Source organism: Aspergillus glaucus, assembly GCF_001890805.1.
Source record: "Aspergillus glaucus CBS 516.65 unplaced genomic scaffold ASPGLscaffold_36, whole genome shotgun sequence".
Classification (NCBI taxonomy): domain Eukaryota; kingdom Fungi; phylum Ascomycota; class Eurotiomycetes; order Eurotiales; family Aspergillaceae; genus Aspergillus; species Aspergillus glaucus.
The window spans coordinates 45,876-68,446 of NW_019170488.1; the positions used below are offsets into that span (position 1 = coordinate 45,876).

The 22,571-nt window shown below is 48.7% G+C and overlaps 10 protein-coding genes across 10 annotated transcripts; 5 read left to right on the plus strand and 5 right to left on the minus strand.

Moving 5' to 3' along the window:
• Nucleotides 1–5,874: 5,874 nt before the first annotated feature.
• ASPGLDRAFT_40275 (uncharacterized protein) lies at nt 5,875–6,447 on the minus strand (the record flags this gene model as incomplete). Its single annotated transcript, XM_022545200.1, has 3 exons — nt 5,875–5,932; nt 5,990–6,197; nt 6,267–6,447. 3 exons carry the CDS (start codon nt 6,445–6,447, stop codon nt 5,875–5,877), a joined length of 447 nt encoding a protein of 148 aa, XP_022395711.1.
• A 95-nt stretch (nt 6,448–6,542) lies between these two features.
• On the minus strand, nt 6,543–7,163 carry ASPGLDRAFT_53047 (uncharacterized protein). Its single transcript, XM_022547893.1, has one exon. It carries the CDS (start codon nt 7,024–7,026, stop codon nt 6,649–6,651), a length of 378 nt encoding a protein of 125 aa, XP_022395712.1. The 5' UTR covers nt 7,027–7,163; the 3' UTR covers nt 6,543–6,648.
• Nucleotides 7,164–8,237: 1,074 nt separating this feature from the next.
• Nucleotides 8,238–9,647, plus strand: ASPGLDRAFT_159704 (uncharacterized protein). The gene is made up of 2 exons (XM_022542444.1): nt 8,238–8,305; nt 8,366–9,647. The coding sequence occupies exons 1-2, from the start codon at nt 8,303–8,305 to the stop codon at nt 9,230–9,232; spliced, it is 870 nt and encodes a 289-aa protein (XP_022395713.1). The 5' UTR covers nt 8,238–8,302; the 3' UTR covers nt 9,233–9,647.
• Nucleotides 9,648–9,664: 17 nt separating this feature from the next.
• On the minus strand, nt 9,665–10,457 carry arfA (putative ADP-ribosylation factor; the record flags this gene model as incomplete). Its single annotated transcript, XM_022541549.1, has 4 exons — nt 9,665–9,757; nt 9,816–9,881; nt 9,943–10,187; nt 10,310–10,457. The coding sequence occupies 4 exons, from the start codon at nt 10,455–10,457 to the stop codon at nt 9,665–9,667; spliced, it is 552 nt and encodes a 183-aa protein (XP_022395714.1).
• Nucleotides 10,458–11,610: 1,153 nt separating this feature from the next.
• ASPGLDRAFT_181561 (uncharacterized protein) lies at nt 11,611–12,583 on the plus strand (the record flags this gene model as incomplete). The annotated part of the gene is made up of 1 exon (XM_022542998.1): nt 11,611–12,583. The coding sequence occupies one exon, from the start codon at nt 11,611–11,613 to the stop codon at nt 12,478–12,480; it is 870 nt and encodes a 289-aa protein (XP_022395715.1). The 3' UTR covers nt 12,481–12,583.
• On the minus strand, nt 12,559–14,881 carry ASPGLDRAFT_77847 (uncharacterized protein). Its single transcript, XM_022549929.1, has 8 exons — nt 14,604–14,881; nt 14,503–14,531; nt 14,411–14,450; nt 14,043–14,361; nt 13,874–13,987; nt 13,493–13,818; nt 13,028–13,417; nt 12,559–12,973 (listed from the first exon to the last, which is right to left on the minus strand). The coding sequence occupies exons 1-8, from the start codon at nt 14,841–14,843 to the stop codon at nt 12,635–12,637; spliced, it is 1,797 nt and encodes a 598-aa protein (XP_022395716.1). The 5' UTR covers nt 14,844–14,881; the 3' UTR covers nt 12,559–12,634.
• Nucleotides 14,882–15,448: 567 nt separating this feature from the next.
• ASPGLDRAFT_70378 (uncharacterized protein) lies at nt 15,449–17,742 on the plus strand (the record flags this gene model as incomplete). The annotated part of the gene is made up of 7 exons (XM_022549475.1): nt 15,449–15,526; nt 15,599–15,717; nt 15,792–15,927; nt 16,008–16,065; nt 16,115–16,522; nt 16,583–16,673; nt 16,725–17,742. The coding sequence occupies 7 exons, from the start codon at nt 15,449–15,451 to the stop codon at nt 17,740–17,742; spliced, it is 1,908 nt and encodes a 635-aa protein (XP_022395717.1).
• Nucleotides 17,743–18,206: 464 nt separating this feature from the next.
• Nucleotides 18,207–19,043, plus strand: ASPGLDRAFT_137667 (60S ribosomal protein uL1; the record flags this gene model as incomplete). Its single annotated transcript, XM_022541544.1, has 3 exons — nt 18,207–18,412; nt 18,510–18,703; nt 18,781–19,043. 3 exons carry the CDS (start codon nt 18,207–18,209, stop codon nt 19,041–19,043), a joined length of 663 nt encoding a protein of 220 aa, XP_022395718.1.
• Nucleotides 19,044–19,266: 223 nt separating this feature from the next.
• ASPGLDRAFT_70380 (uncharacterized protein) lies at nt 19,267–20,544 on the minus strand (the record flags this gene model as incomplete). The annotated part of the gene is made up of 1 exon (XM_022549476.1): nt 19,267–20,544. One exon carries the CDS (start codon nt 20,542–20,544, stop codon nt 19,267–19,269), a length of 1,278 nt encoding a protein of 425 aa, XP_022395719.1.
• Nucleotides 20,545–20,843: 299 nt separating this feature from the next.
• Nucleotides 20,844–22,202, plus strand: ASPGLDRAFT_40284 (putative proline-rich, actin-associated protein Vrp1; the record flags this gene model as incomplete). Its single annotated transcript, XM_022545201.1, has 2 exons — nt 20,844–20,957; nt 21,039–22,202. The coding sequence occupies 2 exons, from the start codon at nt 20,844–20,846 to the stop codon at nt 22,200–22,202; spliced, it is 1,278 nt and encodes a 425-aa protein (XP_022395720.1).
• Nucleotides 22,203–22,571: the final 369 nt, after the last annotated feature.

The window sequence follows — 22,571 nt, forward strand, 5'->3', positions numbered from 1 at the left end:
ATACCATTAAGGCGATGTAAAGAGGGCATTGTAGCATGAATATAGCCCCAAAAATGCTTTCGAATCTGGTGACTTGGGACTTTTCGCGGGGAAAAAAGAACCCAGCATCCGGGGCAGCCGGCAGCACATGGACGCTACAGTATCAGGTTGTGCATTGACTGGGAGCTCCTCGGCTTCTCAGAATAAAGCAAGGAAGTCAATCATGGGGACTCGTGATTGGTAATGTGAGAACTCTCTGCTACTAGTTTCATGTCCCATGAGAATACTTTCGAGTTTTCTCGTTGGTATTATTCACCAGCGTATACGCAACCCCATAAGACGGAGAATTCGAAGTATCTCTGCATAATGTTCATCGTGATTTGGTATCGAACCAGTCAACTGGGTGATGTAGGATACATCTGTGTCCTTGCATCCAGCAAAGAGCATACCAACGTGTGTTGTTCGTTATAAACCATAGCTCCGGAGTCTCCCGACACTGAGAGTGCTTTAAAGTCTCAACGGTGGCTCGGGGAATGTGTATAGAGCTCTCGAGCGCCAGGCACTCGTCAGTTTGAGAGAATGGGCCTGTACTGCCTCCTTCCTCGGTTTCTTTGTATAAAGTCGACCGATATGTATGTTTGTTGTTGGCGAACTGTTAGCTTGCGCCACAGGGTACGTTATACTACCAAAGGAACGGTTCATTACAAACAGTAGTACGCTCTTCGAAGCCATCCCAGTTCGTGACTTCTCCAATAATGCTACCCCAGGTTGCCGAACTGTTCGTCGATTTCTTTCCCTTGCGAGGTTAAAAAGCTGCACACAAGTATCTTTATATTTGAAGTACACTGCAAAATCCTCCACTCTCTGACCCTTGGCATGAATGTGGGTGAGGAGGCGAATGCGATATTCAGTGATTCGTGTTCCAGGGTTTTCCAAGATGTGTCCCCTTCAAGGAGTGCCATTTGCACCGCGTGTTGTCAATGGTCATATTTATAAAGCCACCAGGATGGTATTGGAGCCGATGGATTTATCCATCACAAGAGTGAAGTAGTGATTGAGTATCACACTCTAGCTGGATGCGTCCATAGTAAACTTCAGAAATGCCTGGTCATTGTAGGGTCCACTTATGATCATGACTCCTGTGATCATGTAAATCGGCATAGGCCGTTATTATCGCTATTTGAACCTCTGGAGCTCTGACGAGCTCTGCGTGAGGTATAATATTTTGGGTTTGGCGAAAAAAAAAAAACTTCTGTTTGTTTGTTGCTCTTACCCCCTTTCCGAGAGATTTTTGTCGATACTAAGCTGGCAAACTTGGCTATAAACGAGACGCCCCATAATGCTCAAATCAGAGTCCTAGACAAGATTTGATCAGCTACAGTATACGTGCAAAGCAATATGCCTCCCCCCCCCGACATACAGGGCAGCTCATGGACGGTAGTCAACAGATTCGGGGCCTCTAACTTGCAAATAATGTATATTTCCAGCCTATCAAATCTGGGGATTGGTAACTGTATACAGTTTCTGGAAATGCCCACTTGTGATATTCAATGGGCTTACTTCGACGGCATGTTGCTTCATAGGGGCCGTTACGATTGCCCCTGTGAAATTGGCGATTGCTCACGCATGGGGCCCGCAAGTTCCTTGTTGCTTCTCCAATTCTTGAATCGTTCATGGGCTTCTTGTACCAGGACCTGACACTGATGCTTCTTTTGTCTTTGGGCCTCTGACTTGTTGGTATCTCTGACGTCCTGGGTGGGACGTGGAATTGGCCACGTTTGTCTTAACGGAAATGCTATGTTTGGCGCTCCTTGTGTATGAATGTCCAAAGCATGTATTCCTTCAGCACAAGGAGACCACAAATCGGAACTGGGTCCCATAGATCGTCAAGGTAGATGCCCCTTGATCTTCCTACTTTTCACCATTGCAGTTAGTTATTGCCTGGCCTAGAAGCTCTGCAACCTCCTGCGCGTGGGTTTGGGGACAGAATCCCTCCTCCTGGCCGCCATTTCGCTTTAACCCCCCCCCCCCCCCCAGCATGGCGTTTGGCCTAAGTAGGTATAAGTATGAGTCCATTCCCTCTTTCATTATTGCCTGGATCTAATTCTCGCCTCATAGCTGGCAATGGGCAATTTCGCCCGCTCTCGGCTACGGGACTCCATCACCTTCACTATGTAAAGGCCGCCATCATTGATGACGGTCTCGACTTGTTCGAGGTGCCTATCTTGGTTTTCATGGCTTGCTCGTTCACCCATTTAAGCCATTAGACCGAGATTGGCAAATGGAGCGCAAAGCAATGAAGCGAAACACGACTTACGGAGTGAGCAATCGACATGGAGCAAAGTCCCAAATGGTGATTCCTTTCACCAGATTTCCCAGGTGCAATTGGGACAACTCTGGCTTGCAAACCGTAAGTAAAAGTAAGAAAAATTGGAATCTTTAATTACCTTTGGCTTTCGCGTGGGATATATCTCACAGGAAATATCTAATCTGAGTCAAAGTGAGACAATTCTCAGGTCTCTGCCGCCTGTTTCTGGTATATGGCCCCGTTGGGTCTCAGACGCTATGCTCCTGGAACAGAAGAAATTGTAAATTCATGCGGATGCGGGACGTCTTCTATCCATTTGCTGCGTGTGAGAGTGCCATCACTGCGCTAATGCTCTCCTTGCATCAGTCCTCCTGAGCTTTGGGCTTCGTCTGCCGCTCGTGATTGTGTTCCATGACTGGTCCCTTGTCTGGATCGTCATTATGTGACAAAATTGCTGGGTTGTCAGTCGTATATAGACTGGCGTTGAGCCCACAGCCACTTAGGCCAATATGTTGCTCCTCTCTGGTTTCAGGTAGTTCTCATTCTAACATGACCCAGAGTGCAGGTCGTGAAGTTAATTGTCGCTCTTTTAGGTTTTCGCGGCCATTTTCGGGTATTGTCCCTTATTTGTGCCCAAGTGGCACGCCGCTTTTGAGTGAAATAGATGGCTTAGAGCCATATTCCAGAGTTGTTCATAGAATGTCATTGCAATCGTTCGACCAAGACTCATCAGCCAGCGAGCCGGAGCCCTAGGATGAGATCAATCAGTTGCAATACTAAATGTGAGGTAAAATTTTCTTTTGACATACCATGTAGGGCTACAACTCGCCCATATCACCCTTTCAGATCATAGAAAGCCGAACGTCTGACCAACAGCCATCTAAATGACATTTCTGTTGTGCTGTATATTAATTCGATATGAACGCGCACGCAAGTCAGATTTTTGTGTATTGTGTTGTCTTGGAAAGCTTTCCCAGCGGATAACCTGTGCTTGGAGAAGCGTATAAGGCGAATTGCTGAGAGACTGAGTATAACGGCTAGGAGGGACGCCACCACAAGTGCTCGCGAGGTACAGTGTCTCCCAGAATAAATATCTCCTAATCTTTCTAGGCGACGCGCTCTACAGCGCTCTTGACGAAGTCCAGCAGTTAGTCGGACGGCAACAAATGGAACCCCGGGGTATATGGTTTTCGGTAGTCAGCTGTCTTATCTCCGGCATGTCGGCGTTTTGCCTTAACAAGTAGCATAAGTATCAGTCCGGTCTTGTCCAATGGGTGTGGTTGCTCACCTAGCCATTGATCCGATTTTCGTGGTGTAAGGAACACGACTTAATCCAAGAGGTTGCGACAGGGATTGGACTCATAAATCATATAATTACGCTGCTCTCATTGGCAAGCACTGTACATCTTGTGCAGTCCTGGCCACTCTTGCATGTCATCAGGACCTGCTCCGTGTAGTCTGCCATTATCCCTGCAATGATTGGGTGATATTGTCTGTCCCTGCTGTCTGCACAGCGTATCACCATGCCATGCCCAATCCTCCTAGACGTTCCTTTAAAATCGCCTCCGGTTTGTCTTTATCTGACAGCGATGACTTTTTTCTTATTCCGATAGTAACGTCGTCTAAGCAGATTCAGTTATGATAACCCGGTGAAGAAAGAGCACAACGAGCTCTGTCAACTACCGTCTCTTGTTTCGTGCCCTAAGGCCACTTGTAACAACAGTGACCTGCTCGTGTCTTCACTATGGGGTCAAAAGACGATCTCAGTTCGCTTGGATGTACGGGCTGCTGAAAGAAACTTTTAGTCAAGTGAATGCGTTCAAGTCACCTGTCGTACATTATACGAGCTAGCTCCAAAGCCGGCGAAACTCTTCAAATTATAAAAAAAAAAAAAAAAAAAAAAAAAAAAAGAATTAGGGAAGTGGGGATTCGTCAGGATATGTGCTGAAAGTGTCGAATTCACGCCAAGAGATTCCACGCGCAAACCCCTGAGATGGTTTGCACCCCAGCGCTACCCAGAGACCCTCAGGCCGTGGTGATCACGGTAATTCATGGAAATAGCTTTGGTAGGAAAATGGCTCTTGTTTATAATTTTGAGTCATACCGAGGCTTCTCGTTCTCCGACACAAATACATTTGGCGAGCCGGCTTCGAGCTGCCTTGCGAGATTTCGAATTTCTAGAATCTCTGTCGCTTCGTATGAGCTGTGTAGAGCTTGTGAATGCCTAGCTTGATCTTACAATGTAGAAGCGGTGCCCCGGATGAGATCTTTAGTCCCCTAGCTGTTGTTTGGGTTCCGAGCAAAGATATTAGTTGAGCCGGCTTTGCATATCAATGAATTCAGTGTTTCCAGTGGTAGAATCTGCCCCCGTACCGGCGAAATCTCCGAGAGATCTTTATTGTGACATCCGTGTGTTGCAAAATTATATTTTCGACTTCACTTGACTGAGTCCAGAACTCAATATCGGAAGACCCGCGGGCTTTCAAACATTCGAGATTGTATCTGCAAGATATACCGGTCTCAGGAGTCAGTTGATGCTCTTCAGTACCGTATGCAAATGTAATAGAAGAGAAACAAAAGTCGATCAGTAAGTCTTGCTAGGATATGTGGATAGAAAGTGAAACGCGATGTTGTCGTAATGCTGGCTGGTATAATACTGGGCCCCGGTTACACCTTTCTGATATAAAGCAACGTATATATAGAGAGAGCACCTGAATCAATGAAGATACTGACTGTTAGTATTTAAAATCCATATCAAGAGATCTGGATAAGGCCATGAAGGTCGACAGGAGTGAATTGACAGAGGGTGGAGCGGAGAGGGAGGGGGCGTTTGTAGTATGCAGGGTACGTCCCACAAAGAAGGCCAGAGATGTGAATGGAACAGAACTTTGTTCGATATGAACGGACCAAATCAGACATATTCACCGGCTTTAGATGCTCTCTAGTAGACAGAGAAAATCAATCACTGTGTTAGGCCCTATCTTGTCAGGGTCACTGTAATTCAATATCTCTATCATATCCTTCCTGGTTGGCCAGGCACTCAATAACGGCATGTACAGCCAGATACCAATGCTGCGCTCTTTTCAATTATCTTCCTCTGGTCGAACGAACCAGACCATTTGACTCAAGAAAATGCCGAATTCGCCCCATTAAAACCCTAAACGACTCCCTCCGCCCTTCAGCCTCCGACAAATCAAACTCCCTAGAACGGTACAATTCCAACAGCTCTGGCCATTTTCCTTGAAACAGACCTTTCAGATATGCCGCGGACATAGTTCCACGGTAGACATGGAGGGTAGTATGATCAAGAGTAATCACATATCCATCATACTGCTCGAGATGTGGGTTTTCGGTGTAGGCACGAGCGCCCTTGAAGTGTATCTGTGGAACCACGTGCTGGGCGACCTTGAAGAGGCGGTTCTCTCTGATTATCTAAAGGACTGGATGTTAGCGCTAGGATAAACTGACTAGAGGGTGGAGTTTGACTCACTGAGAGAACAACCAAGGGTCTATCTTTTTGAACACGAGACACGAGAACATGGGTTATCCATTTTCACAATCGCCCCGGCAGCTCTCAAGATAAGATATTACAAATACTTAAATGAAGTATATCGAGGGAGAATTTTTGAGGATTGTCGCACGCTCCTGTTCATCTATCAGTAAAAAGGAGACCTGTAGACAAATTTGACCAGGGAAACTCACAACTCCCATCCCCCCTTGATCAAAAAACTCGCCTCTATGATAGATTGGAGGAATTCAATATGAGGATGAAGATGTGAGGGAACTGGTACTTCCAAGACTTCCTCGAAAATGCCGAGAATACGCCCGAAGCGAAATCGATCCTCCCTATTGTCGGTGCAATCCTGGTCAAAAACACTCTTACTGAATAACCCAACGGATCTTTTGAACCCTGCCCAAAGAAATTTGTCAACTTCATAAAACATTATATGCTGAAGAAAAGAAATCCTTGAAAAAGTACCTTTATCGCCATCTTTGGGGAAATAATGCGAGTCCACCAGCTTTTCAGCGGACACGTGGGGAATCAGCTTGACATTCGCGGCTTGAACGTGCGCAGGTGTCCATTTTCGAGGTTTTTCTAAAAGCAAGTGAGTAGACGGCGGATGAGCATCGACAGAGGGGTGCTCTTTCTGAGAATTCATTTTGCTTCATTGTGATTTATAGCATAGATTATGGTGTGTGAAACATAGGAAAGTACTGTTAAAATTACCCAACAGGCTCCAACCCAAGCGCATCTGCCTGTGTTTATTTCGTCTCTCTCAGAATCAAGTGTGTATACAACCAGCTTTAGATATTTTAGATATTTTATCACAAGTAAATTAGCGTCCCCCCATAAGTAACCCCTATACCAGACAACCCTTCCGGTCCTTAAGCTCCACTTTATCCTTCCCACTAACCTTCAAAAAATGCCAATGCAAGCCAGCCATAATCCTAACAAACTCCCTTATCCCTGCTTTCTTCCGTAAATCAAACGGCTCCGAACGATGCAGCTCAAATGTTTCTGAAAATCGCCGATGCGCAAAGAGATTCCTCAGGTACATCCCAGACACAACCGCTCGACATACATGAGCCACTGTATGCTCAATAGTGATTACATAGCCCTCGTACTCGTCAAGATCTGGGTTCTCGTTGTAGGATAGGACGAGTTGGAGAAGGGCTTGTGGGACTTCGTGCTTGGCTTCTCTTGAGCGGCAGTTTTCTCTTAATATCTGGACAATCATCAATGCTCACAATTGATATGTTATGGGGAAACAAGGCTCTATTCACTGAGAGAAGGGCAAGAGGTTTCTCGTCATCAATCAAAGATGCTCGATACTCGTGCTCTTTCATGATGGCCCGGCTGTGTCGTCAATAATATCTCTAAGGACGCCAATATGGGGGAAAACACGATCATCTTCGCAAACCTCGGTTTTCCTTCCTCATAACTCATTAAGTTCCTCGCGAAGGTGGCGGTACCAGCTTTGCTCAAACCAATCCAGGTCCGTCTTTTTCAAATCGCTGAGGGTTGTGTTGAGTAGGTTTGCGACTACTTCGAACTCTGTTATGAAGGTTCAGTATACTTCCAGTGACGGGATATATAGATACTCACTCTCCTCGTCTGCTAGGGACTCGTGGTTTAAGAACCAACGCGTAGCTGACATTTTGTAGTTCTGACGTTGTTTGCTCGACTGGCCTGAGGCCATACTAGGTATCGTTGCCTATCCGGGTATAGTGCATCTGCATGGTCCTTGTAGATACAGATACCTCAGGCAGTAACTCTAACTTCCAAATATCCCATATTCACTCTGATCGATCTATCTCACAACACTCAGTCCAAAGTATGACCATCTGCACAGTCGCGTCCCGTGCATCGCGAAAATGCCACTTCGTACATAACTGCTATGCATCGTACAACAATGCAAATCTGCCTGCCTGGCTTCGCGGGTGCATTGTATGTATCATGCTGTCAGCGGCCAGACTCTGTTCTGTACTTTGTACAAGAGCTGTGTACACCGCATGACCATGGATCATCGGAGGATTTATGCCACGGGGTCATATACATACTATGTACAAATAGTGCTGTACGGAGGTCTTTCCATATGTAGGTGGCGATAGGTGGCTGGCTGGTGGTCAGATGTGAACCCTTTACTTTAACATAGTACGAGTAACTACGTGTATAGTATTGCTTTATTGGAATTGGATATTGAGTACTCCATACGGTGTAAATGTTATTTGAGTCTATCCTTGGGCTATTTGTGTGCTATTTTCACGGAGTACGGAGTATGGAGTGTATACTACGAGAAAGTAAGGAGTGGAGCATGATGCAACCTTGACGACGGGGAATGGCCAGAACATTCCAGGTTTAGTGGTTATCAACCACAGAAATATATGTCACATGGACTATACGTAGTGTGAATATAAGAGCATTGTATAGTTTATTCCTGAGGTGCATTGCACCAGCTCTGCTCATATCTATTGAACACTGCGGAATACAAGTATACAGAATACTCAACGGTCATGGTAAGCAACCTCGCCACAACAACCACCAATTGTATATCCATCTAACAAATCAACAACCAGACAAACCACCACCCACCAATCCCACTACTGCCCTCCCTCCTTGACCTCAACTTCAACTTCAACTTCAACAATAACACCACCACCACCACCACCACCATCATCATCCTCCTAATCCTCACAATCCCCCCCCTCCTCTTCCTCTCCCACACAATCCGCAAAGACTACGCCGCCTTCATCTCCCTCGGCCCCGGCGGCGTCCCCCAATCCCCAAAAGGCTACATCGGCTTCTGCTGCCTCCGCCCCTTCGCCCTCCGCAACCCCTTCGAACCACCTCGTCTACCCCCGACCTTACAACCCCAGGACGGATTCCTCGCATCCGACACACTACCGACACGGAAGGGTCCTCGACCAGTAGTTAAGGGGATAGTGCCGCAGCGGCAGATAACGCAGCAGGGGAATGAGACGACGTATGAGGTATTGAGTCGGGAGTTATCGACGTTGGTGCAGACGCATGCGCATACGCACGGGTTGTATACTGATACGTCGTGTTTTGAGAAACATAGTATGGGGATATTTGTCGCGGAGAAGTTTAGGTCTTGCGTGACTTGTAATGGAGAGGTGTGTCATGCGCATCCGAGTGATGGGAGTTTGCATTTGAGTCTGCATCCGGCGGATGTTAAGGTGGTTTTGGCCAATGGGTGGGGGCAGAGACATCCCATTGCGCGGGAGAAGAGTTGGTGGTGGCAGGTGTTGAGAACGGGGAGGACGTTGCCGCCGGGGTTTGTGATGGTGTATGCGCCGAGGGATGAGAAGGAGCTGAGGGTTGTTGTTGAGATCGTGCGGGCGGCCGTCTGTTGGGTTAGTGGAAAGGGGTTGCAATGGGAGAGGGAGTGTGTGATTGAAGATAAGGAAATGGCGTCAATATAACAGTAATTGTCTAATAGCATAATCAACGGAATCTCTTTTCCTATACCTATTGAAGACACTCTGTGCTATAAAGACATAAAAGACAATGCTCGTGACCATCCTCAGGTGAATCGTAAATTCTGTTCTCAAAAAGGTAGCAACGCACATGGAGAGAAAAACACAAGCGAGAAAAGAAATGAAATAATAAAAACGGTTTAAAACACAAGAGTATTCGTTGGATCGACGCCGGGACGAAAGAGAAACGAAGCTATTAGCATAAAATCAAGAGCCGTTAGAGAACACAAAAGCACCGAGGTAACAGTTCCCTTCCCTACACGTGGTGCCTTTTTGACTTTTTCTGTTGGCGGCCCCAATATCCCATCCATCACCCGCAACTCCCTGCCAAGCAAGTTCTAGGTATAATCTCTTCCAGTTCATCTCATTACAACGGGTTTAGTCACGGTTCGTTTTCCGCAGAGCGTCGGCGAGCCACTCAAGACCTTCGTAGAGACCGTCACCGGTGGTAGCGCAGGTGGATTGGATGAACTAGAGAAGATAACATTAGTAAACGGCGGCAGGAACATCAGTGATGAGTTCAACTTACCCAAGCACGGCGGGTGAGGCTCTGCAGACCAAGCTGCTGGGTAATCTCGGCGGGGCTCATGGCGTTCTAGAAGGTAGGCAATCAGTATCCAGTATCGAGCCGCAATCGCATGTGACAGAAATCATACCGGCAAATCTTGCTTGTTAGCGAAAACAAGGAGAAGAGCGTCACGAAGTTCATCTTCGTTCAGCATGCGCTGCAACTCTTCGCGGGCCTCGACGATACGGTCACGGTCGTTGCTGTCGACAACGAAGATGATACCCTGAGTGTTCTGGAAGTAGTGTCTCCAGAGGGGACGGATCTTGTCCTGACCACCAACATCCCACACGGTAAATTGAATGTTCTTGTACTCGACGGTCTCGACGTTGAAACCTAAAGGCCGGATGTCAGTTCCACGTGCTTAATACCCGACAGACTGTGTTCCATGCGCAAAACATTCCGATGATGGAGACGACCCTAGAATACACGTGGTGGTCGAAGGAGAGAGGACTGACCAATTGTGGGGATGGTGGTGACGATTTCACCCAACTTCAGCTTATACAGGATGGTGGTCTTTCCGGCGGCATCGAGACCGACCATCAGGATTCGCATCTCCTTACGTCCCCATAGTCGGTCGAACAACTTCGAGAAGGTGAGACCCATGTTTGCGGTGATGAAAGTATGTCCTCGAGGCCCTGAAAAGAAAAGCGCAAAAGTGTTAGATAAGGACGAGATCAGAGAGTGAGATGTTCGGTGATGGAAGGAATGGGGTAGTGGCGGTGGTGGTGGTGGTGGTTGTGGTGGTGGTGGTGGTGTGTTTTTGGATGAGATATTAAAGGACACGGGGTAAGCACCGACTGCACGAGGGAAACAACAGGATTCGGGATTTTTTCCTTTCCGAGGAAGGTTAAGGCTGAACAAGAAGAAAAGGAGGAGAAGAACGGTGAAGACGATGAAGTGTGATGAATCAGGGGTGGAAAAGACAGAGGGAAAGGGAAAGGGAAGAATCTCATGCGGCGGACGACAAGGACACAAGTAGCAAAATACTTGTAGGCCCAAAAAAAAGGCCAGGTAGACAGACAAACCACGAGGCAGCAGGAGATCTGAGTGTGACTTACCGAGAGAGAGAAAGAGATAAGGTGATATTAGTGTAGTAAAACGTGACGCTGAAGACGAGAAAAAGAAAAGCGTGAGACGTGAATATAGAACAGTCCAAGTGGTTAGTTGGAATAATAATTTGGTGCCAGGTCGAGGAGTGCGGCGGTCGGCGTAGCTTCCGTCACTAAGCCGTGAACAAGAGCAGGTACAGGTATATTAGGTACAGAAACAGTTATAGAAATGAATTAAAATGGAGTATTCTAAAAGGAGAAAATTATAACAAGATATAGCCAATATCATCAGGCCTATCTGTCCGTCAGAAATACCACCTTTTTCTACATACAAATTCCCTCTCCGAAGAGGACACGGTGTTTCCGCACCATATTTGTGCCGTGTCTTTGCCTCTTCAAGTATGTATGGAAAGGCCACAGACACACCACTTTATTATGTGTCCCCAGTCGCTGATAGGTTCCCTGAGTTCTGGACTTGGTGGTGGGCCTCTACGCGTCATACTAAAAGGGAATCTATGGATGCTGTCCGCGCCGCTAAGATGGCTGTGTATGAGTACCGAACAAGGGCTCCGATAAAGCTCAAGTCCTAAAGATGCCTGTTCGCTCATACTTACATCGACATTTTTTTTTTTCTGCCTATCTGTCCACACAAAATTTGACAATGACTCTTAACATCTTTCCGTCTCTAACGAGTTCAACAAACCAATATGAAGTTAACATCAAAACCACCACCTGACCCCGTGGTCATCAAATTTAAAAATATAGCAGCACTCCAACAAGAAGCAGAAGCCATTCATCGCAAGCTCAATGAAAATGGCGAAACCGGAAACCAATATCTCGTGGTGAAAAGATTGCCCAAAGGCGCCTCGGTCCTCCTAGGCGAGTACCGCAAAATGATGGACAGCGTTACTTGCAGACTTAGCTGGGAAGGCGAAACAGGGAAAATCAGAATCGTCCCATCGCCTGCTTATACCATGACTACAAGAAGGCTGGCTGACAAGATCACCGACGCCCTTCTTAACAGGGCCGTTCGTTTTCGTGACTTTGGATGGGGGAGTACCAAGGCTTATCCCTCGCTAACTGGACGTGGTGGGAAGCAGCCTGATGATTGTTTCTTGCCACCAATGAGAAGAGAACTACCTGCAGAAGAAGTCAAGTGGCCGACTCTCGTCATTGTGTCGGGGACGAGTGAATCCCAAGAAAAGGTGATCGAGGACGCCAGCTGGTGGTTCGAGAATAGCTATGGTCGAGTTCGCATGGTGATCACTCTGTTGATCAACAGAGCAAAGAAAATTATCAACTGGGAGATGCGACAGCTAACAAAGAAGGGCCAGTCACCCCCTGAGAGGTCCTATTTCGCAAAGCCATATCTGGAAATGCCCCCTCTGGCTCTGCAGCATCCTGCTGAGCAGCAGCAGTACGTCTCGCAAATGGGACAATTCAGCCAGGATCGAATAATCAAGAACACGCGGATGTACATCCACTTCCGGGCTTTGTTTGATCGTAGGCCTGGGCCCCGTGAAAAAGATATCCAGCTGAATGCGCATGATCTTATCGACATTGCCAAATATCTTTAACAGGAAGTTGGAATAGGACACCAGCTATTCCTAATTGATCTGTGATCTATATGTTGTACTGAGTCTCATAAGATAAAAGCATGGTGTATATTGATTTTTCTGTTGGCTACAAATACAAGAATAACATCACCATTTTACGTGGTTTCCCAATAAATCAGCTCCGCTCAATGCCCTCCCTTTGAGGCGATATTCGATGCTTCGAAAACCGAAAGAACGTCCGGAACAACGACGCGTAAATCGTCTTCCCTTCCACTGTATCACTAGCAACACCAAACACCACCAGCAGGACAAACGACAGGAACACGATCACCCCAAAGCTCACCCAGTACTGATTGATCGTGTATACGCCTTTGACTTCCACGAGTTCAGTCGAGAAATATCCGGTCATTAGACTGACAGGCAGGAACAGGATTGTCACTTTGGCCAGCAGGACGGTTACTCTTGTTAACCTCTCGACGGCTTGGGAGTCTTTCAAGGCGATTAAGTTGAAGTTCTGGTTCAATCAGTCAGCACCTGGGATTCATCAAGGGAATGGGATGGAACTCACCAGGAATGTCAAAGACTCCTTTTCTACCAAACATGCATCAATTTCCGACAGACAATAGAGCTTAATCCGATCTAACAGCCGTTCAAATCGAGCCACAGACGCAGAGCTCAATTGAACTCCCACTTGGGTATCATAGTTGCTAATCAAGCTTAAGTTGCTCTGCTGTGTCGGCTGTCGCAGATCTCCAAACTCGCTCTCCATAAACGCGTTACCAACCGTGAACGCTGGTCGATTCTTTGCTTCTTCACGGAGCAGGCGCTGTCGTTGTAGGAGACGCCACATGATGAGTTCGTAGCTTTGGTATACCCGTTTCAGAACCGCCAACTGTCGACCTAGCCAGTGTAGTTCGCCAACCAATTCGACCGCGGGTCTGGTTAACATATCTCCTCTCTGTATTTCTCGTCAGATAAGTGAAAAAAAAAAAAAAAAAAAAAAAAAAAAAACACGGAGCTACGGGATTCGTACCAATTGATCAAGTGACACTCCATACTTGTGCTCGCGCTTCGCAACAAGACTATAACTCGAAAACCAGTCGTCGAAGATATAGTAGAAAAGCAAGCTAGGGCTGTCTTCTTGTTTGATACTCTGGTCTGGCGCGGCGCTGCTGTTGAGACCCCGTACCCTAATCGTGACCAGCGACTCGCTTTCAGATGTGGCGGAATGCTGACTAGATACACCGGAGAAGATGAATCGGATGTTTCTGCGTACTGTTCCTAGGACGGTTCTGATTTCATCTGGTAACGGTCCTGCTGGTCTGGGATAGGGGTTCTCTTGTATCGACACGACGGTACCTTGGATAAAGTCAGCATAAAAAAAGTAAGCATTTGAACAGAAGATATGCCGTACCATCATCGAAAAGTATGAGCCATGACCACAACCGCTTCCCATCTGGTAAATCTTTCCCATTGCTCATCTGAACTTTCGAAGTCACATAGAGGGAATTATATCCGATACAAGTATCTGGAATATCCATTAGCATGTTCCAAGCAGAGACACGGATAGGTTGTTGCCGCACATCTCGGACCATGATCCACAGAACAGAAATGCCAAATCTGGTTTGCAACCTGCGCGAATGTGAGACCCTTGAACGACGCAGCTCTGTGAATCTCCTCGGTATCCAAATCTCCCAACGAAACCCCGCTCTCGAGGTCATCTACTCGGGTCTGCCTTGGCTGATCAAAGCTTTTGTGTCGCGAACGTCTCGAACGAAGAGTACTCGCGCCGGGGGGACTGGGAACCGGTTCTTCGGGCTTTGGTGTCGGTGATTGTACCACGGGCTCGGTGCACATCATTCCTTGCAATCGTTCCGACACGCCATAATGGCTCATGATTGTCTTGGAGAGTCAGTTTGACATGCGGCGCATTTCCATACTAGAAACTAACCTTGATCGTCTTTTTCTGTTCCTCTGGGGCCCAGATATTACTATTAGAGTCAGCAAGAATGCCCGCACTAGACTGATGGTAAATTATCTCACATCCACCGTGTCCCAAGACATTTTGGTTTCTAGATACGACGAATGGATCAACCTGCGATCCTAACCAAGCTTGTTCTTTGTTGACCCCAATCAACACTTACTGGGCTGCGAAGTAGCGACCCGATGTCGTCCCTTTGCAAATTCACTGCGCACCATGCGTCTTCATTCCCAAAATCTAGCACGAAATTATGCGTGTGCGCGTCCTCGAGCAGGTGTAAATATGTCCGGAAGTTCGCCTCGTCATCAATGTCGCGAAATTTGTCGCAAAGGTGGGGTTGCTTTTCAAAACTCGAGTAATATTCGTACGGCTTTTGGAAAGCCCACGATGAAGATTCCGTCATTTTCGGACTGAAAGGTACTTTGTTGTATAGACAGGGACTACAGCTGAATGCTGCCAACAAGAAATAATTTACTATTTACAAGAAAGAGGAAAAGAGCCCCGTATATTTATACCTACTGCCGATCTATCATTCACCTCGCAAATGACCGTAGTCATCCGCGATATACAGCCTTGTCTTGTGACTGCCTGCCGGAACCCTCTCAACAAAGCTGATTTAGCCGCCAAGTCGCACACGGGCGCGTCGCTGTTGGCAGATGCCTTGCCATGATTGGTCGCAGCGACTGCGAAATCGGCACTTCTGGGTCGGCCCGTTGTCAAGGATTTAATCCATGGTTATCTGTTTCTGATGTTATTTGGGATTTTGTTATACATAGTGAACTGTGCTTTATTTAGATCTGGCCCGGTTGGAAGTCATGGGTCAAAAGTACCGCTATTTCCTAATCAGGCTAGCCTAACGTTAGGATCCACGGCGACTGTTCGGGTCTAGCGGGGCGATTAGTCACCAGGGTGTCGCAGTTCGGTATCCTGGTCTCTTCAATTGATCCTGGTACTTATTTTCGTTATTATATTGCTAATCTGCAATTATCCCGGCTGAGTGCTTGCAGCATGGCACCCCAAACGGAGCAGGGCAGAACCGTTCGCATTGCGGCGGCATGTACAGAGTGTCAACGCCGAAAGCAAAAGGCAAGCTCATCGCGCCCATGTCCAACGGAACCGTTGTTTTTACCCGGGTAAACAATCCTGACATTTCAATAGTGCAGCCGGGAGTGGCCATGTAATCACTGTCAGACGAGACGAATGCCGCATCTGTGTAAATTTGCACCCAGGAAGGTGTTGAGGGCGGGTGCTCCGACCGTCAATAACACAAATGCAAGGTTTGTATGAAGTCCGATGCTTTTATGTATTGCTTGTCTAATACGAATACCAGACCAGTAGAAAGCAATGACAGTAGCAATCACGGTGTCAATGTGCCAATCCAACAAACCCCATCTGAACCTGCTATCCCAGACGTCACCGGCGATGAGGATATTCGGATCTTAGGGTATCTTCCTAATGAGCAATACTCGCCGGTCGAAAACACCGAGGTATGAATTGATGAACCATGTTTCTTGAGCGTCATAGCTGATTGTCAAAAGGTTCCGCAGCAATCTCAAAAGTGCCCCAGGCCTTGTCTCCTGAGATGGAGAGCGCCTTGCGAGCGGTCCCTCCGAAGCCCTATACAGGTAAGCAAGTCGACTACGGTAACGAAAACTTCTGTTGACTTTTATTTAGACATCCTGGTGCAACATTTCCTGGGTGATACAAATTATCACTACTATGCTCTGTATCCGCCAATGTTCTCCTACGATTATTCCGTATGGTGGACAAACAGGACTCGGGCTCAAGTACTGACTCCCCAATTCACATGTCTGCTTTTGCGAGTATGTGCATGCTCAGCGCTCTATCTCGATATGAGACTGCAACAGAAGCTCGAAACAGAGTTGGGTGAAAGCGTCCAATCCTTATCCGAACGCTATCATAACGCTGCCCAACGGTTAAGCGGCACCGTTTCCCCAGGTAAAGGTGGCCTAGCGCAAGTGCAGCAGCTATTCCTTATGGCATTCTGGTACAAGAAAGAAGGTCTTTTTATCGAGTCCTGGCACTCGCTAAGCGCTTCCATTCACGAGGCGCAAGAATTGGGTAAGTGCAAATACAACCTGACCGGCCTTGGTGACTGAGATTAATTGACCAATCCGACAGGCTTGTATAAGCGATCTTTCAGCTCGGAACTGTCTGAGTTTGACAAGGAGATGAGGAGACGAATTTGGTGTCTCCTATATGCTTGGGACTGGTAAGGAGCCCTCTTGCAATTCGCGGACAGAATTATAACTCACTGTAAAAGGCAAATGTCTCTTATGCTAGCGCGTCCGTTTGTCATCAACACCAATTATTACAGCTTTGAACTGCCCAATCTGCGGTTGGAGAGCCTTGATATGCCAGAAGGAGTACCGTCCCCGATGGCACACATCGCCCTCCAATGCGAACTGGGCAAAGAGATGTCAAAGATACCTGAAGTTCCAGGGGGTATCATGTCGCCTGAACAAACATACTCCATTCAACGAACAGCTGAGAATTGGATGGCTTCCTTCCCGCAAGCTTATGGCATCACAAACCCGGACATGCGTTGGGACAAAGATTACCACTACGTGACGTTCCAGCGTTATCAATTGCAGGCTATAGGACACATGATGATTTTCTTCCCTGTGAAGCTGACCCTCACAAGGAGCGTCGACTCGATGACAGATACCGAGAAGAACATGCGACAGACGGCCGTTCACTGCGCATTGAAGTTGATGGAGATCTCCCGTCAGCTATTAGACTGCTTGCTTCCCATAAATGCCAAGTTCTACCTGGCGACTTTCCTCATCTTCGACACGGCCGCTTGCCTATGTTCCGCTATCGCCCATGACAGCGACTACTCACTTCCCCAGCGGGAAAAGATTATCGAGACGATTGGCTCTGCTCTAATCATGTTAGATCAGGTCCGGAACACCAAGCTCGGTGCAACATGCTATGCGATTCTTAGAAGAATCGTGCCGCAACTTCCCCAAGAACTGACAGAACGGATATTGCATGAGTCCATGTCGCCGGGAAGTTCATCAACAGGAGGAGGTCCCAGAACCCCATCTGATAGTCATCATGATAATCAGCAATTTCCTCCTGGATATACGAACAGTATGTTTGGGGCACCCCCGACCACGAGTGCCTTTGATCCTGGAATGTCATCGTCTTCAGGGATGGGGTTCTATAATGCGGGAGTTACAATGCCTCAACTGACGAGTCTCAATGATTTGTCTGATATGGATCTCGGTGGGCTGAGTCAGATTTGGGATTGGGGATACCTCGGGTTCACGGCTTGATTATGTTCTGTTGCCAGCTTATTCTTTTTCGGTTATTTGCATTGGATTTGACAATAGAATGGCTCACGGCCAATGATTGTATATACTTGAAACACGTATATGCCAACTCTTGTGACATGGATTTCCTGCGATTATAAACTCCAGTCACAAACAAACCCCCATAATATCAAGACAACTAAGGTAAAAATAAGGTATCGTTCCGCCGAGACTCGTCCTGTATACGCTTAGTCATCGCTTAGGGCACCGCTATCCCCGAAGCGGCTAGCGCCACCCGCACCCACAAGCGGAGACGATTTTCTCACAGCGGCCGAGTGCCCTTTTTTTCTTCGTCCTCGCAACGACGTTCAGCGCAGAGCCTCACCATAAGAACTTCTTTTGGAAGACTGTCGCCATCATGTCTAAGATCACAGTCGGTAAGTTATCCATGGTTTTGATCACATTGGGAATGTTCTTGGAAGGATCAGATGGCTAATACGATTTTGTGTGCGACAGCCGGAGTGCGCCAGAATGTCGAGCAGCTGCTCAACTACTCTCAGAATGAGAAGAAGAGGAACTTCCTCGAGACCGTCGAGCTTCAGATCGGTCTGAAGAACTACGACCCCCAGCGTGACAAGCGTTTCTCCGGCACCATCAAGCTGCCCTCTGTCCCTCGTCCCAACATGTCCATCTGGTGCGTTTGACCTCGAAACCTCGATGAGAAAAAAAACATCGCAGGATGACGATAAACGAATGGGAAAAGGAATAAACAACTGACGGTTGGACTATAGTGTTCTTGGTGACCAGCACGATCTTGACCGTGCTAAGCACCACGGCCTCGATGGCATGTCTGCTGAGGACCTCCGTAAGCTGAACAAGAACAAGAAGCTCATCAAGAAGCTTGCTCGCAAGTATGATGCTTTCGTCGCTTCCGAGGGTCTCATCAAGCAGATTCCCCGTCTCTTGGGTCCCGGTCTCTCCAAGGGTATGTTGCCCCCCATTTTCGAAGAGGGAAAAAAAAAAAAAAGAAAAGAAAACATATTTTACTGACATGAATTCTAGCCGGTAAATTCCCTACCCCGGTCTCCCACGCCGAGGACCTTAACGCTAAGGTCACCGACGTCAAGTCGACCATCAAGTTCCAGCTCAAGAAGGTGCTGTGCCTTGGTGTCGCCGTCGGCAACGTTGGCATGACTCAGGACGAGCTGGTCGCTAACATCATGTTGGCCATCAACTACCTCGTCTCCCTGCTTAAGAAGGGTTGGCAGAACGTTGGCAGCCTTGTCATCAAGGCTTCCATGTCTCCCCCCAAGCGTCTGTACTAGAGTCTCTGCGCTGTCTTGTCATGCGTCACGCTGGGGTCGTTTGGTAGGAGCATAAGTGTGAGAAGTATATAGGACATTTTTGTTACAGAAATATGAACTCACGACTTTTGTTCCTATTATTATGTTGCATCTATCGAAGAAGAGGTTTTCTCTGCGTAGAAATTGTCTATAACAATATGAAGTACATGAAAGAAATATCGCTACATGGTATAGTTATGGATGACTACTGCATCCCAGGCATCAGGTCCGTCCTATCCAAAATCATTCCTCTCATACCAATAAACTCCCGCAGAGCTTCCCACTCCTCACCCTCTTCCTCGCCTCTGTAATCAATGCTCTTAAACCCCCAAGCAAGAGCAACCTTATCCATAGCAGCACGCTCCTCCTCCCGAAGCCAACGATGCCGTAAGGGAATACCAGGCAACCATGTCACCCGCTCCATCTGATCATTAGCCGTCGTGATAGCCAAAACACCAATCGACGACACGCCCCCAACATATGCAAGACCGGCCGCGAAAGCAATACCCGTTGCCGTACTAGAATCCATCGTGTTCTGCAGGCTAGACGCCCAAGATGCAATACTGTAGCAGGCTACCGGGGCAGTGGCCATACCTAGTAGTGGAGCACTGGCTTTACGGAAGACCTTAGAGCGGTGGAACGCCTTGGTGCAGAATGTGTTGTCGATGATGGCCAGGACGAGGGAGAGGTTTCGTTGCTCGATGGCGACGTCGAGGGCCATGTTGGCTAGTTCGGAGGGGACGGCGGAGTTGATGTTGGAGGCATTCGCCTTGTGGTATTTCACTGGCGAGGTGTTCTGCTCTGGGACTGGCTTGTGGGCGTATAGGTGGAAGGTTTCGGGGAAGTGTTCGGCGTTGTTCAGTAGAGTCTGGATCTCGGTATAACATGCCAGCACGCTGGGGGATATGAAGACCTTCTCATCCTTCACGATATCATTGGCAATTCGCGACACGGAGTTGACTAGTTGTGGGTGGGTGTTCCCGGCTGGTACGGGATGTTTCTTTGCGTTCTTCTCCTCCAGGTCTAACAGGGACGAGATCACATTTCCTTCTTCTCTGGGTGCGGAGGACGCTTCCCGTTGGTGATCTTGTTCTCTGGACACAAGCACCTCTGCGATAGCTTGACATTTCTCGAGTAGTTGCACCACGGATGCATCGGGGGGGACCGAATCGGTATTGTGGATTATTGAGGCTTCATGTGCTACCTCCTGCAGGGCTGCTTCGGGGTCCAGGGGAGGGGATTTTTGGGACGTGCTCGACTCGAATCTTCTAGTCGCTAATGGTGAGGAGATCGACGGTGTTTTCAGCCCAGTTTTCGAACGCAATTGCCCCAAATGCCCACTCCGGTGCAGCGGGCTGGCCGAGGCATACTGCCGTGCGAATGGTGTGCGACGGCGCGTCGGTGGCTTGGAAAACTGGCAGAATTGACAGACCAGCCCTTGGGGCCGTGGCGTCTTTTGCCCCCTCAAAGCAATTCCGTTCATAATTTATGATTGTTGGAGCCTTGAGCTGCTTAATCGGGTGTCTTCTCCCCTCAGCGGAAAATCGATGCCTCAAGAAAAAGCGGTGCCTTTCTGCCGCCCCATAAGCACCGCCACTACGGAGAAGCGCGCTTTCGTTGCCTGACGTTCTCGCTCTGCCCTGTCGCTGACTCCAAGGTAACTCACGATCTGTCCATTCCACCTCCGCGAGCGTATTTCTACACCACCAACTCGACTGGATTTCTGCGCAATTTCTTTCTTGAAGTCTATCTGATTGCGCCGCTTGCTTCAATCCCCACGGAATGCCGCCTCCTCCTCCTCCCCCTCCGCCGCCCGGAGGGATGGGAGGCCCTCCTCCACCTCCACCTCCAGGAAACCTGCCGAGCAGACCATCGAAGGGACAAACAAAAGATCGGGTAGGCTCATGGTGTTGATGGATGCGAATGGTTCTTGGAATTCGCACGCTCAGTTGCTGACATACTCAACCTCCTTAACAGGGCGCACTTCTTTCAGATATCAATAAGGGAACTCGTTTGAAAAAGGCCGTTACCAATGACAGATCGGCGCCGGTCGTTGGAGGAGGCTCAGGTGGGAATACGGGTGGTCCTCCTGTTGCTGGCGCTCCGCCGGTTCCTACTATGGCCAGGCCGCCAGCTGCACCACCTGTTCCCTCAGGCAACCGACTACGAAGTGGCAGCGAAGCTGGCTCAGGGGTTGACAGTGGCCCGAGTGCCCCGGCCGCTCAACTAGGTGGACTCTTCGCGGGGGGTATGCCCAAGCTGCGCAGTCGAGGAGGAGTCGATACGGGAGCCAACAAACAAGATTCGCCGTATGTCTCGAACAACTCGGCGCCTAAACCACCCGCTGCGTCCGCACCAAAGCCCCCAACAGCTCCTAGACCACCAGGCGCTCGCCCTCCCCCACTACCACCCTCCACAGAATCGCCTCCTGCGCCTAATCCGTTGGTTGCCGCTCTTCGCAAACCGCCGCCGAGACCGGCCTCCCGGCCATCGTCGACCGTGTCATCGAGGACCGCACCAGACACACCACCGCCGCGCGCACCTCCTCCGCTGCCGGGGTCGTCAAAGCCACCACCTCCTCCAGTTTCTCCAAGAAAACCTTCCACTCCCGCTCCTCCTCCCCCGCCTTTTTCTGCTCCATCTGCGCCTACTCCGCCTCCGCCGGCAGCTCCGCGGCCACCCCCTCCTCCTCCCGGCCCAGCACGATCGACCCCTCCGCCTCCGCCGTCCGCACCACCACAGAATGGAATTGGTGGCGCTTCGATAGCCGTACAAGCAGCTCGAAACGCTCTTGGGCACAAGGAATCAGCACCAGCGGCACCGCCGCCCCCTCCTCCAGCCTCATCAGCACCCGCAGCACCTCCTCCGCGCCCCCCAGTTTCACCGCCGTCAGCTCCCCGGGCCTCACCGCCGCCTCCGCGTGCTCCACCACAAGAGACAGGAGCTTATACGCTTAGCAACGGCGGACCATCGTTGGGAGCAGCTGGTGGACACGGAATTCTTGCGGTGGATGACAATCGGTTCAAGTTCCAAAGCGAAGGACTCTTGCCGAAGCCAAGGCCATTCTCACGAGAGGTACGAAGATACCGTGCAGGACGGGGAAGCAGCGTGCCTCTTGATCTGAGTGCTTTGAGTGGTTGAGTTGGGTTTTTCTAGATTGCAGCATCCGGTGGTCTTTTTGTCGTTCTTTTGTAACTTGCATATATTGTTAATGGAAGTGCTTTACATTTTACCCATTGGAATATCCAATTGTAGTTTATCGGCCAGAACAATGTAGATAAAGCAGATAAGTCGATAAGGTGATATCATACACGTGACTGGGTAAGCTTCGGAGGTCGGGTTTATCCTCCTCGGCAGAGCGACGAAACGAAGCGCAAAACAGACACAACAACATCAGCAACGATACCCCCAAATCCAAGGCCGGAGCCAGACAAAGTCGAGCTGCATTATCGACCTGTGACGCATTTTTCAAGCCGACTGGGCCCCGAAAAGCGAGAAAACCACGTGAAC